The sequence below is a fragment of the Epinephelus moara genome, chromosome 19 (assembly GCF_006386435.1).
Source record: "Epinephelus moara isolate mb chromosome 19, YSFRI_EMoa_1.0, whole genome shotgun sequence".
Taxonomy (NCBI): domain Eukaryota; kingdom Metazoa; phylum Chordata; class Actinopteri; order Perciformes; family Serranidae; genus Epinephelus; species Epinephelus moara.
This window is the reverse complement of record NC_065524.1, coordinates 20,361,877-20,377,116: the sequence shown is the minus strand read 5'-3', so window position 1 is coordinate 20,377,116 and position 15,240 is coordinate 20,361,877. Positions and strand designations below refer to the sequence as shown.

General features: G+C 43.0%; 1 protein-coding gene across 2 annotated transcripts; it reads right to left on the bottom strand.

Annotated features, from left to right (window-relative positions):
- Window positions 1-614: 614 nt before the first annotated feature.
- trim8a (tripartite motif containing 8a) lies at window positions 615-14,673 on the bottom strand. 2 transcript variants are annotated; one of them, XM_050071558.1, is made up of 7 exons: window positions 14,409-14,673; window positions 13,232-13,834; window positions 4,308-4,403; window positions 3,432-3,665; window positions 3,137-3,168; window positions 1,992-2,107; window positions 615-1,884 (listed from the first exon to the last, which is right to left on the bottom strand). In XM_050071558.1, the coding sequence occupies exons 2-7, from the start codon at window positions 13,799-13,801 to the stop codon at window positions 1,226-1,228; spliced, it is 1,707 nt and encodes a 568-aa protein (XP_049927515.1). In that variant the 5' UTR covers window positions 13,802-13,834; window positions 14,409-14,673; the 3' UTR covers window positions 615-1,225. The 2 variants fall into 2 exon arrangements, with proteins under 2 accessions (XP_049927515.1, XP_049927516.1); XM_050071559.1 differs by having other exon boundaries at window positions 14,413-14,673.
- Window positions 14,674-15,240: the final 567 nt, after the last annotated feature.

Below are 15,240 nucleotides of genomic sequence, written 5' to 3'. Positions count from 1 at the left end.
CGCTCAAGCCCTCCTCCTCCTCTGCTGCCGCCGCGTCGCGCCCCAGCAAATGATACCCCGGGAGAGGAAGAGAGAGAGAGAGGTGAGGGGAGGGAGGTGCTGCTCATCAGTTATTCCTGTTCTCTGACCTAACTTGACAATGAGCTCCAATAATGAGACAAAGAGGGATGAGACAGAGATTTTGCCAGAGACCAGGATGTTGACAAGGAAGTGAACTGTCCTAAATTGGCAGATAATGGGCCTGCTGTGGTGCGGTCTGCAGCAAATCATTGTCTAAACCTCCTCCTCCTCCGTGTTCTCAGATTCCTCTGAATGCAGGAGATCTCAAACATGCGGTCATCCACTGTCCTTTTTTCCCATTTACAAACCTTTGAGCCTATGAATAGATTGTGGGTGACTTGCAGGGTGGGATGCACTGAAATAATAGCTTTTCTTTTTTTTTTCTACAGGAAGCTCTGACATTTCAACTGTTACCCAGTGACTGTAAAAGCTAAACAAATCACACAATGTGCCTCTCAGTACAAACAGGCCTTTGTGTGTCACTGTTTAAAGTGGTCAAAAGCCCAGAGGATGACTTTAAAAAGTGTAAACCAACGCTTAAAATACAACAAAGGTAAATTAATATGCTTGTTTATTTAATATTTTCCACTGATTTTGGTTTATTCATAATCTTGTATAAAAATTCTTGAAAAACCTGACAAGCATTTGTAGTCCAGTGTGTTTCTAAAGCCACATGGACTTTGGAGTGCATGGAGAGGCTCCCTGCATGCTTTCAGCCGCAAACAGGAAATAATCAAGAGCTAGGAACTTGCAAGTACAATAAGAGCGTGTTAACAGTCTTTTTAGGCACTGAAGTCTCTGGAGTCCCATGTCAGGACTCGTGATGAAGGATATGTTGTTTCTTTAGTTCACTGCTTGGATGAATTTTAAGACTACATTATTCACATTAGCACTTCCAGTCGAATTGATACGGAAAATAAATAAAAATGCAAACTTGTGTCGTCAAATTAGAGCATTACTACTGTCACTGTGATTCAGGAGGTAAACAGGGCTACCAATGTTATCATTGCATGGTTTTCCAAAATGGGAAATGTCAAAGTAACATGATCATGAGAAGCTGTGTTGGAGATGCAAACCGATATCTCTGAACCAAAAAACAAAATGTGGAAAATTTATATGATAATTCTAATTTAATAGAAACGGAACAAATGCTGATTCTGGTTGGTTACTTGGTCCCATAATGCTTGGTTGAAGACTGGCCGTACAGCCCGTAGAAGTCAGGGTGCCGGGTCGCCTGCGAGGCCTCCATCAGTCCCCTCATGGGAAAATGCTGCAGTGGCTGGCTTGCAGGTAGCGTGGCATGTGGGGGAAACTCCTGAGACGTCATGGAGGGGAAGGAGTCCGATGCTGGGTACGGAGGCCGGGCGCGAGCAGTGGATGCCCTGGAGCAGCAGCAGTTATTCAGAGTGCACATCAGTACTTTCCTCCCTTCGTACATGGCTTGTTGCGAGGCACCTCCACTGGGGAAATGCGACGGGGGGAATATGGTCCCTGAGTGGTGGCTAGAGCTGGACCCTAGACCCACCATGTGATGGGCTGCAGAGTCAAGGAGTCGGCTATGGCCGGGGCCACCATTTGGATTCTGGGAGAGGCCTTCAGAGGAATACATAGATGATGCACGATGGCTCTGATCAGCCAGGAAGGGTTTTTTGCTGCTGTAGATCAGGGGTGGAGGATCCTGGGAGGCGGCATTTGCTGCGTTACTCTCCAGGAAAGCCATGCCGTATTTCCTTTTCTGTAGTCCTGAACCAGTCCCCATGTGGGAGCTGGCAGAGCTGCTGTGAGACTGGACAAGCTCAAGGATGGGCGCCTCATTGAACGGTTCTGAGAGGGGCAAATGGTGGTGGGGCAGAAAGAGATAAGAGTTAATTCTGACCATACTGACATACATATCTCAAAATACACTTTTAGTAGTTGCAACTTTTTCTCACCTTCCAGCATTTTTCGCATGTTCTTTTCTCTTGTTGAAAGTTCGGTTAGCAAGTGATGAGAGTTGAGCTGGCCCACTCTGAGTGGAGGGATAGCACTAATCAGGAACGAGTTTGACCTAAAAAAAAAAAAAAGGAAGAGGGACACATTAAATACTTTGGACCAGATTCAATGAGCAGTTTGCACCCTTGGTTGAGATGCATTCTGCACCTTGACACCAGACTGCGTTTTACCGGAAGACTGGAAGCATACTTTGCTTGTCAAATGACCTACATACCTTAAATTAGAACCGCACTATATGAGGAAAATATGCCATATGCAATACTGTTGTTGAATGATATTCGCTGTGATAAATACAGGTGGTGAAGTGTACTCAGTTCTGCCTTTCTGCTCCTTTCAGTGTGCTGCTAACTACAAAAAATGACTTGCTGAATCAAAAAAATGAAAGAATATTAAGTCAAACATTCTTTTATTGAACAGACTGAGCGTTGAACTCAACATAAAAAGGCACCAATAAAAAAAGGAATGCAATTTTCTATGGATGTTCTCTTTTAATTAATCCAAAAATCCCTGACTGCACTATCACAGCCCTTTGCAATGTGTTCACAGTGGAGTTGACATCACGATGACGCCAAAAAATATGATACCGTGCAGCCCTACCTTACATGCAACAGTCAAGTATACAACTCTGCTTCAAGCATACATATCTTAAGTAGGATTATGCGAGTAATAAGATAAAAAAATACAGGGTGGGTGACTGCATATTCCTCTACTAGAGCCCACCTAAATTGCACAAGTATATGAAAAATAAATTGTGGTTGTGAAGGGAATGAGAGTCAGTGCACCAAGAAAGCATGCAGGAAAGCATCAGCAGTTTAGTTCAAAGTAATGAACAACTTCTTAGAAAGAAGAGAGAGCAGGAATATTAAATATCTACAATATGTAACTGTTTAATAATAGCAAACAACACTTCAGTACTTGCTGACTCGCTGCTTTTGTAAATGAGTTTCTAATTACACAAAGATTGCAGACACTAAGTTGCCTCGCACTTCTGTGTACCTTCTCACCCAGACTGTCTAATGTATGATTAACATTAAATTAACCATGTACCAGTTAAGTGAAATAAAACACAAGAACAAATGCGTACCTGTCCATTAGCAGCTGGTAAGGTTTTGTGTTCTGAAAAAGAAAACAAGATGCACAAGTCTTTCAGATCCACTTTTAAACAGCTACTGAGGAGAACAGAGGAACACAGACAGTGGGCCTGCTGTGATCTGTCTCTGCACATTGTGCATATGCATCAATGTTACAAAAAGAGCTTTGTGTGCGACAACGCTTTGACAACATTTGATTCTGTGGATGCAAACACTGTAAAAACATTGCCAGTAGGTGTGTGAATCATGCGTGTCTGTGTGGCAGTACAGACACGAGTGCATTTGTACCTTCATGAAGTTAATGCCGTCTGCTCTTTTGAAGAACGTTTGTACTGAGCTCAGGAGTTTTTCTGCTTCCTGGCGCCTCTCGTTGAGCTGCAAAACCTGCTGGGAGTTTTTCCTCACATACATGGTGTAAGTGCTCTCCAGCATCTGCATGGTTTCAGCCTGGTTCGCCTCTAGCAGCGCATGCATCCTCTGATACTGGGCTCTGGCACGCTCCTTCAGATCAGACACTGCGTCCTGTGCAGAAACAACAAGTTGGGGGAAAGGCTGATTTACAAACACACACGCTCACACCAATTATACGGGCATGCCCTCTCTGTTATGTCAAAATGAATCAACCAGCAATGGAAAGTGTGACTCAGCTTTTTGTCATGTCTGGAAAAACAAAATTACTAACAGGTTGTCACTATTCTTTCTTTAATCTGTCTCCAAATCCTCCAAAGGTGCAATATTAAATCTCTCTATTGCCAATTTAAACAAAGAATTTAACATTTTTAGCATTCAGCATAAAAAAAGACCTGGAATAAAGTAAAAGTGTGCTTCAGTACACAGTAATGAAACGAAGTGTTCTCTTTCTGTAGGTTAAAGTGTATTTTTTCTTACTTCATTTTGTTGAATCGGTGCTTTTTGAAGTGGGGGAAGTCATTTGCAAAAAGCATTTTCCACCCTAATGCACCAGCCATTCAAAGCTAGAGATAAATTACATTTTCTTTTCATTTCGCAACAGTGAACAAAGGTACGGAGTCATTTCATTACAGCGGCGTGTGGACGGAATTATTGCACAAAACCCACACGATGACAAATAACCGAGGGACACGTACTGATAATGTTCAGAACTGTGTCTCTGCGAGTACATGAAACGTGTGTGTTGTACTGTACCTTCATCAGTGTCTTGTCTGACTCCAGTTTGGTGAGCTGCTCATCGATGTTCTGAACACGACCATCCAGTCTGTCTTGCTGCCTCATTAGCATGGCCTGTGGAGAGATGGCACACAAGAGATGGATTAGACAGATGAACCACAACAGGATCCAGAGAAAAATTGAAAAAATATATATGTACAAACTCTTTCTTATAACTCAGACCTCTGCTGTGACCTCAGCAAACCTGGCTGCTATTCATGAGTCACTAAGACAACGTCCTCCACAATCTTGATTGGACGGAGGACAGAACAGCTGCCAGCAACAACCACATGCATTTATCGATGAAGCAAGCACAAACAAAGGCAAACACAATTGCACAAATCCATCTCTGATTGCTTCTGAGTTAGTCGGGGACTGTGCTACATCAAGTGAAGTCCATTGTTGGGACCAGCCTACTTCCTCTGTGGGCTGAATCAGGCTGCAAAAAGAGCCAGAGGCCAGTAAAAGAGCCGGTAAACATAATCCTTCTCCTTTTACTGCAGGAGATGGAAATCAATCTACAGTCACAGGCTGACAGCTAACTAGGAACAGGGGAGGGCAGGTACGCTTTTTAATGAACTGTTTCTGCATGGGAAAGGCACCATGCCCAAATAAGAGAAAACCTGCTGTCATGGCAACAAAGCCTTGTGTATGTATTTATATGTGAAAGCTAATGTGTATGTGAGGGAGCAGGAGGGAGCAAAAAGCGGGGGTGTCTCACTACCCCTCTCTGCTTTCTCATTTTGCCACATGCATTGCTCCCATTGTTTGCATTGGCCTCTGTGTCAGTGACAGATTGTCATGTCTGTGTGCATAATGCCGGGGTCGGCTCTCGGCTCTCTCCCTCCGCATGAGTGTACATGGGAGAAAGGGAACGGGAGGAAAAAGTGCAGTTGGGCTCTGCTTGCACATGCCAAGAACGGGCAGAGAGAAAGTGAGAAAGACATACAAAAAAGAGGGTGAAACCAACAGAGGGAAAGTTTGAATCGAAAAAGAGAGATAGGGAGAATGAGGACATTCCTGCGGTCTCTAGTGAGCGAGTTTCAGGGTAGCTGCGTTGTGGTATCACAGCAACAGGCCTCTTCAGCTGCTTACAACACTCATGGAGTCTTATGTACAACAACTGGCTGGCAACTACACTATACCACAATGAACAGTTCCAACAGTCAATCTGATTTCTAAAACAAATCTGCAAAAAAGGACTCAAATGCTAGCCAATACACAATACTACACATGTTCTTAGTGGACTCGGGCTGGCAGTTTTCCCCAGACATTTTTCTGTCTCTTCCAGTTCACATGGTTCACAATGTAAGGTAACTTGAACTAGGACACTGGCTTTGGGCATTTGAAAGGATGCACTAACAAAGGAAAATCCACATAATAAAACACAAAAGTAGTATTTAAAGCAACATAATGTGATTTCTTTGGGACACAGCATTGGCATACCTGACCAATCAATCACCATACAGTTGTTGGCGTATGTGTTAGCAAACAGTAGCCTAATTATACGTACAGCTGATGGATGTATTATTAAAAGTGGACACCAGACCCCTGAGATGGGGCCTATTCAGTCCAGTGACAATGTCCTTGCATGGCGGAGCTAAAAAGTTTCTAGCCTCAGGGGTACGCAGCCCACTAAATATGTGCTGTAGTGTTCCTCCCACTGGCCCCGCCCCAGAGTTCCTACTAGGCTCACAGACTTTACATCGTGATTAAGTCACATATTTTTAAATTGCTTTTTTCAGCCTATAATAAAAAGAGTCATAACTCTCGAATAAGGTGTCCTGTCAACAGTTTAACACGTCTCTTTTATGGTGGTCTATGGGGAAAATGTTTTTTTTTTTTTTTTTTCCCCTACTGTAATACCAGGAATGGCCACCGGGCACAACACACATTCCAGTTCTGTAATACATTCATAATCCAGTCGTATAGGACCAACATTCAAATTCAATTGGAGCCATGTGTCTAGCCTCCCAACAAATGTAGGTTCAATACTCATTCTTCATTTACCACCAAATCCTCTCTGGCTTCTCAGCTAAATGCTTCTCAGCAATTGTTAGCTAGTAGCTGTCTGAGCGTCCAACTTCTTATCCACTATATAATGCCTTCAAAAAATCCACTTTGTAAAAAACAGAAGCACTGTTCATGGTAGGGCTGGGTAATATGTCCTTAAAATTATGTCACGATATTTTTAGGCTATATCTCGATACACAATATTTATCTTGATATTTTTAAATCTGCTCAGAAGCACTCCATTAATGCTAGGACAGGGAGACAAAAAATATTTCTGACCAAATAACCTTTCTGATGCAAAAAAAGTTGTGTGGAAGACTTGTTTTTTTCTCCCAGAAAATAAAAACACAATGAGATTTCTGATTAATAATCATCAATAATTTGAATATAACCACTGAGTGGGTTACGGCAAGCGTTAAAACAAATAAAAAATCTGGTAAGTTGATAAATTTAACTCACTTTATCGAATTCAGCCTTAAAAAAAAAAAGGGAAAAACACTATTTATGCCATATCACAATACAACGATATCCCAAATCTAAGACAATATTCTAATATCTTGATAATGATGCCCTAGTTCATGGTATGTACACTACTCTCTAACAATCCCACAGTGCAATGCATGGTGAGTAAATATTGCACATCTAGATTGCCGTGTTCCCAATAAAAGTCCATATGAATCCTTCCCTGTTGTGATAATTACAGCCTCGGAAGGGGAAATATTTTGAGAGCTCCTAGTTCAGGAGTGACTTCCCGTGTCATGAAACACAAGCTCATGAGTTCCATCTAAAGACATATTGAGTGTCTATCATACAGGAAGTAGTGAATAAGTGAATGAAGGCATGATTTTAGACACAGCCGTTAACTGTGGTAGCTAACTTCAATGTTAGCTAGTAACAAACTTTGTAGGAAGCGCACAGCAGGTTTATCAAAGTCGTTTGTGTCACTACTTGCTGCAGCAGGAAACGTTGCTGATGAGAGCAGTGGGGGTAAACCAAATCAGTAAAGTTGCCTTATGGTCATAAAACCAAAACAATTAACTGAAAAACACTAAAAAGCTTCATAGAGAGGAGAATAGTGCAGAGTTGGGTGATAATTCTCTGTGGGTTTGTCACTACGAGTGACCCCTCTTAGATTACACAGTCATTTAATCTGCTGTTCATACAAAAATATTGATCAGTGCAGCTTTAAGTGCTTAGAAGAAAACATTTCCAATAATATGATCATGCATTCGTTGCTGCATCCCTGTTGCACTGTCAACGGTCAGCGTTACAGGGGAGTCTCACTAGAAAAATCAAGAAAGCATTTTACTTTATGGTTTGTATTACCGAGGTCGATGCAGTGTGAGCACAAGGGATGGGGACTAACCTGAGCTGTTGAAGCAAGCCCAACATCATAAAATCATCAATTATACAGTTGCTGGGGCAACATGCCTGCCTTTAATTAGCCTTCAGCTAAGTGTATGTTGTTTTTACTTTGGAGGAATGTAACTGACATCTACACTTGCATATAATTTATTTTTTTTCACAGGCAGAATACGAGCTCAGGGTTCAGATACTTTCCCTGTAGCCTCAGGAAGCTCAGCATCACGCACCTTGGAAACTATTCTTCTCAGTTCTGTTTTCTGGGGCATATAAACTAGCGTTTCGATGACCAGTTGATTGAGTGGTCAATTAACAGAAAATTAACTGCCAACTCTTTTGATATTTATGGATGGGTATCGGGAATCAACACCTTTAAGGTATTGACCCAAATAACCTAGTATTTAGTAGCACTGAAACTTCTCAAGTCAAACAGTTCGTGCATTTGATCTTTTTAATTCCCACCAAATAACCGCAGGAGTTGTTAGATTTAATGTGCCTTGTGACAGGCCCACTACCGCAGCAGCTCCAACCCATGATGTCTGTGGTGTGGTGAAGTCAACGCAGTGTATTTCACGATGTTCAGCATGCCAAGATGCAACCCCACAAGTGGTGGTGGCATTTTCTGCAACTGAATGCTTCCAATCAGACAATGGGTATCAAACAAAGTAGGAAAAAAAGTATGAAATTTAATTTCAAGGGTGCTAGTACTGGTATCATAACCCTTTAAAGCCTGCGACTCCGCACCGATTTGTTAGAACAGAAGAAGCCTGAGATGAGAGGTGAAACGTCTTCAAGACACTCAAGCATGTCCAGTTGCCTACGATATAGCACTTAGGATTACCATGACCTGGATGACTGAGAATCTTCACTAACAGCTTTTTAAACATTACCCAGCCCTGTTAATAATCATTTTAAGTCATAATAATCAAATAAGTCAATCATTTGCTTGCTCCATGCTTGTTAAACATGAGAATTTGAAGATTTTCTTTGTCAAACATACTAAGTCAACTGAAGAGGTTTGGATTTTCAGAATGTAGGATGGATAAAACACACCATTCGAAGACATCACGTTTACTGACAAAACAACAGCCCTGATATAAACCCAGTTTTTGACCAGTGAATGCACTGTAGAGCCATGTCACTATGAGCTATTCCTTGTATTGTTTGTATCAGATGTTAGTTCTATCAGTATGCACATTAGGATTGCAGATGTATTAAGGGAGCACCACTGGCTGAGCAAGTTGTGTTTGATGAATGGTTGGCCATTTCACCAAAGCATGACCTGTTCTACTTAATACATCAGTCATGCACATGCAAACCACAAGCACAGGGGTGAGGTGGGACATTGGTGGAATTCATCTTTGGTAAAAATGTACCAATTCACTAATGAAAGAGGACGAGAAGACAGCGCAGAAACATGTATCCATCCTGTTTGTCAGACCTTAAAGAAACACAGTAGACATGCTATGTAGCTACCGTTAGCAGCTAACATTACATTCAATTACTTTTGTGCACCTATAGAGGTTGGCCACATGGACATCATGCCCTGACATGAGACTGGCAGTATTCATGTTGAAAATCAACAGAGTGGTCCTTAATCATGTGTCACGCACTCATAACACATCCCACACCTGTTCTACATCTCCACACTACCTCCTGCTTATACAGGCCGTTTCAGCTGAACAGTCCTCTTCAAACAACCCCTAAAGGCTGACTCTGCCCTGCACGCTCACGTGATACCTATTTACTTTGCTGTGCTTTTTGTGTCATCCAGTTTTTCATGTACTGTGTGTGCAATACCTTTCAGACAGCACACCTGCATTAATAATAACCTTCTTAACACAGGGTATAAAAGCTCAGGGGTGTCTCATACCTTCTGTGTGACTGTTGTATTGACGAAAACAGGAAAGAACACTTTGTTGGGTTATTGCTGTCGTAAACGGTGCATGAACTGCTTTATGTGACTTGCCGTCACATAATGGCAACAGCTTCTCTGTGCCTGGATGCTTCTGCTCAACAACTGTGTCTTCCTCATTTTGCCATGTTTCCTCCAATTCCCTTTTTGTCTTGTGTGCTTGAAATAGCATAAGGGGACAGGAGGGAACTGTCTGGTTGCTGATCTCTCTGTAGCAGCGTGAAAGCCTACCTTTATCAAGATTAAATCCACCAATGATCACTTTCCCCACTGTCCTATTTAGGCATCCAGACACCCGCGGGTTGCCAGGAAGCTCATGTTTAAATGAGGAGCCTCAGGCTCAATGAACAGAGAGCCTCTTTCACAATCAACTGACAACCATTCCCTACGTCTGATGTCAATGGACTGCCCTCAGCATTCTGGGGAACTGACTCACTTCAGCCCAGATACAAGAAACTGCAAACGGCAGAGCTTCCATGAGCGATGGTTTCCTGCTGAGGTGCCTGAGAAAACCAAGGTGAGGCTGTGTGGGAGGACTCCTCCTCCGCCTGTCCCAGGGACGACATTACCATTATATTACTCCTCCTTTCTCGTCTTAAAATTACCAGCAAGCCTGCAAAAGGTTACTGTAAAAGTCTCCTTGGAGAGCCAAAGATAACCAAAGATATGAACATAGCTACATTGGTTTTTCCCTTTTTGTTTATCCCAAAAGCAACAAGAGTGCTGCCAGGGGAATTTAAAATCCTTTTACCAAAATAGACCACAGCTCTGTCAAGGAGAACGACCTCTTAGCAAGAAATGTAGAGAAGCCACTCTGGCCTCAAATTACTCGAAGAAATAAAGCAGCATACAAGAAGCCTAACTTTTGGCCATTGCCACATTTATCAGTGTTAGTGTGCACTCTGCGTCTGAAGGCCCAAGCATGGACAGTGTTAATTTGAGAAGAGCCAGGAACTCTGACTCCTGGATAACTCCATTTACCCTGCGAACATACAGTTGTGAAGGAACAGAAAGATGGGTGGGTGTGTGCATGTGTGTGTAGAGAGCAGCTGTGGAAAGGGCTGAACAGACATCTTTTGTCCCAATAATAGCTCTGAACCAGAGCAACAGTTTGCACCAAAGGCTTCAACCGATTTAGAACTTTGTGATCCACACACTGGAGAGAAATGCGTCTGTAACTTTCCCGACTGGAATAATACGATCACCAAACGTATCAACAAGACCGCAACACGGCAGATGCTAAAACTAATCTGATTCTCACATCCGCCCCTCAGCGATAGGGAGAAACAGGGAAGAAATGTGTATAAGGCAGTGTGGGTGGTTGTTTTTTTTACACCTTGCCACTTACATTAGACTTGTGAGAAAGCGAACCAAGATAACGTACAGACCTGAGGACAATACAGAAGTGGACGCAGCCATGACACCATGGTCTTAAATGCATCCTGAGGTCAACCCTGCCAAGGCAGTTCACTTTCCACCTACTCTCGGCCTAGTCCACACGCACACGGGTATTTTTTACAACATAGCTTTTTCTGTGCATGTTAGTCTTTTGTCCACATTCAAACTGCATTGTAGGTCACTGACCAGAGTCCTTTTGGAAACTCCTTTCAGGGTAAAGATTCTCAGAAAGTCCATTTTCAGTGTTGACGTGTAGACAGAGAAAACTAGGTTTTGGCACGAGATGTCAGAGTGTGCTTTTGTGAGGCATCACAAATGAGGCGACATTTCATGCAATGGTGGACGTGACAAAAATAGTGCTGGCTCTAACCTTGCTAACAGGACTTTTTACATGTTTGTACAGTTAGTCGTCGGCTGTACTGAGAATCAGAGGCACCAGAATGTGCTACAGAGGTCACATAGTAGCATTGCAGCCAGGTAGCCTTCGATAATAGCTTTTTTTTTTTTTTTGATTGGCCAACAACTTCATCTTCTTGAGGATAAAAAACAACCATTGGCCAGCTCACCCAGTGTAAAAGTCCATGGTATGTGTACTTAACTGTAGTTAAAACCCTTTATTAATACATGAATAACCAAGGCGTTTCGATGATAACACCCTGATAAAGACTCTGGTCGAAACACGTTGGTTATCCATGTATTAATAAAAGATTTTTAGCTAGACTCTTTGCCCCATCCTTGAAGAGCACCTGATTTTTTTTTTTTTTTTACAACTAACTACACAGAGCCTTAACCCAGCTCAGCACTAACTAGTTTTTCCTAAACTTCGTCTTCTTATGTGCGTAATTGGCCAACATGGCTTTGGGTAAGGTTTTTTTTTTTAATCTACAATAGAGTTGGTATGATACCAATACCAGTACAAGAACTGCCTCCAATACTTCTTAAAATGCTGGACTGGGTATCGACGAGTGCACGAATCTATGCACAGATCCGATACCACCTAATTTATCCATTACCTTTAAAGTAGTTTCACAACCGGATAAAATGGCAGAAATCAATTTGCTGCCTGCTACAGTAGCCTACACAGCAAGCTGCGCCATGCAGCCATTGGCAACTACTGTTTTAGAGCAGTGAAGAAGAATTGATTTCCAGTAAATAGTAAGAATAGAATAGAACGTCAAATTAAATAATAATAGAAAGGTCTATAGCATTTATTCTCTGTATGTATTTGTGAATGCTTTACAAAGGGTTTAACCTGAGTCATGCCATACAATGACAGCAATCATTTCACCTTTATACAGGGAGTGTTTACGCAATGGGATCAGATCAGTACTTGGTATCAGCCGATACACAAGTTCAGTTATCTGATTTGGTATTGGGAAGAAAAAATGGTATTGAAACGTCTCTAGTTTTATGGCTGACTGTTGGTTTGGCATGATCCTGACAGCATTTCAATTGTGTTTTTGCATTGTCATTTTGACAGAGATTTTGGGGGGATTTTTTGGGGGAACGAAGGAGAAAAATGTCTATTTTCAAAAATGCCCATGTATGTTTGATAACCACATACTGTAGAATCTATTTTCCTCTTTTCATCCCTTCTTTGTCTTCCTGAAAATTTCCAACCCCTGAAAATGGTTGAAATGCAAAGTTATAAAATTGCTGCCTTGTAAACATTTATACAAATCACCACATTTCCTTCTCAAAAACATTATGTCAGATCATTTATGGGCCTCTACAGCCCTACCCGTGTGCATTTCCTCCTGAACAACTCCTGAAACTGATCAGGGTAGCTAACATAAACAAACCACATGTGGATCCACCCCCACTGCACAGGGGTCACTGTTTCCGGTGGATGCAGATTGCATCACAGCACTTACCCGAGGGCACAGGGCGGCTAATGTGAAGGCGTGGCAATGTGGAATGGGTGGTTTGATCAAGGTTAAAAGCTGTGTGGGACGTATGCCTGCATGTGTGTGCATGTGTGTGCTATCATCTACCCCCTGAGGGGTGGCTTTCACCTGTCCAGTCCTCTCACATCAGAGTAGATTAAAGGCAGAGGCAAAGAGAGGAGGCCTTTATAGACTGCTGGACTGAAAGAAATGTTTGCTTTCAGGAATCCACGCAGGAAATCAAATCTTTTGACAGTCACCTGCCTGTCAGCTGACCGTTCCAAGTGAATGGGTGAGTAAGAGAGTATGTGTGGGTGCGAATTATGTACCTGCATTTGTATGCGTTGCGTATCCACATCGCAGACTGTGTGTCTTTGGTTAGTGCAGTGAGAGATGCAGCAGAATGGACACAGAGCCACCTGCTCTTCTTCACAGTGGAGCAGCCTGTACTCCTCATGACTGGGACAGGTCCAAGCGCTCAGCTCCTCGGCGTCAACTAACAGGTGTCCCGGGGCTGCACACGGCTGCTGTAGGTGCGTCTGGATGTGAGTTTGGCAGCAGGGCTCCTTACAGCGCAGACAGACCTTCCGCACGGGCAGCGGGGGGCCTCGTCTGCACAGGACACAGTGCAGCACAGCAGGGACCTTCTCAGTGTTCAGCGCGTTAAATCGCTTCACTATGTTGGCGAGCTTAAAGTTCTTCTCCAGTGTGGGCTTCTGCTCGTAGTCATGGTTGCACTCGGGACAGCGGACCGCGGCGCTGTCTTTGGCCCAAGCCTCAGAGATGCAACCCTTGCAGAAGTTGTGCTTGCATGGCAGCTGGATGGGTTCTTCGAAAACATTCAGGCAGATGGGACACAGGAGCTCCTCTTCGAAGCAGTTCTTCCAACTTTCATCCATGACTTCAGCTGGATCCAAACTGATGCTGTGTGACTAGAAAGAGCAAGAGAGTTAATTTCTAAACATGCATTACATTTTCCTGCAGAATGCTATCTTTGAAATGTCACCCTTATGGAAATTAAGCCTACATATTTCTACTTCCAAAATGGCACAGAGCGATGTGTGACGAACTATTTAGAGGTAAATGCCTGTGAGGAGTAGATCATAATGGTACAGGAATAAGCAAATGGAGCACTAGCAGGCGACGACTGACTCCAAAGGCACAGATTAAGTCAAGTGTCCAACCAAGTGCAACCACAGTGAAACTTCGACAACGCACCCCCAAACTATTGGCACGATAAAACAATTCACATTACGCACAATGATATTACAACATTTGGCTTGTGAGCTGGGGAATTCGCGACAGGACGGTACAAGCTGTGGCGTCTCAAAGCAAGTGACAACTTGCTACAGAATAACACTAGAAATGGGACTAATAAAATGTCACGCTGGGCTACACTGACATTTTATTTTCACGCGAGGACACTCTTTATAACTGTTAATAAAGCATTATAGCAGTGTAATAAAGCATATTAGGTGTGTTCTTATAGAAGAAAAGCAACGTTACCAACTATTTATTTTCCATGCCGTCGGCGGACTCAGTGCACCTATAATGCCGTAGAGCTTCGCATCCAGCCCGCGGTGAGATTCAGCTCCTCCGGTTAGGTGTTTGTGTCCGACGCAACGTTCAACACCGGGATTTTATAAAGATTCCCGGCTGGTGGTCGGCTCGTTTCGCTTTCCCGTCAACTCTCTGACTAATATTTAATGGTAAGTGCAGGCAGACTGTGAGTCGTCGGCTGGGAGCTCAGTGCTTCCACACCGACTGCCCCCCTCCGATAACGTGACCCGTCACAGAGTTGATACATAGACGGGGAGGAGCCGAGCGGAGGAAGGCGAGGAAACGGCCACAGCAAACTCTACCGGAGAGACTGCAAATGACCAGGAGACATGTGTGTGACCTGTCATCCTTTGCACCACTGGTTCCTAAAGTGGAGGCCCGGCTGGCTGACACAGAGGCCCCCAGGGGCCCATGAGAGGATCGGTGCATGAGGGGAATTTTAAAGACACAAGCTGAAACAATGTGAGCACCTTCCCTATGTGTGGACACAGTATACCTGGTATCACTTTATAATATCGCCAATAAATTGTAGCCAGCAGCTTTATTAATGGCTAATACACTTTCATAATGCCTCTGTCAGGCTCTATATTTTAACTGTTTTATTACCATAGAAATGGGTCAACACCAGCCAACGGGATTTACCACAACCTGGCAACCCAAACTTGCTTTTGGATCCATAAAGCATAAGTAAACTGTTTATTAAACATTAATAATGCCATAGTTTTCTACTTTAAACCCTTTATAATGAACCCTATTTTAAGATAAGACTGTATTAATC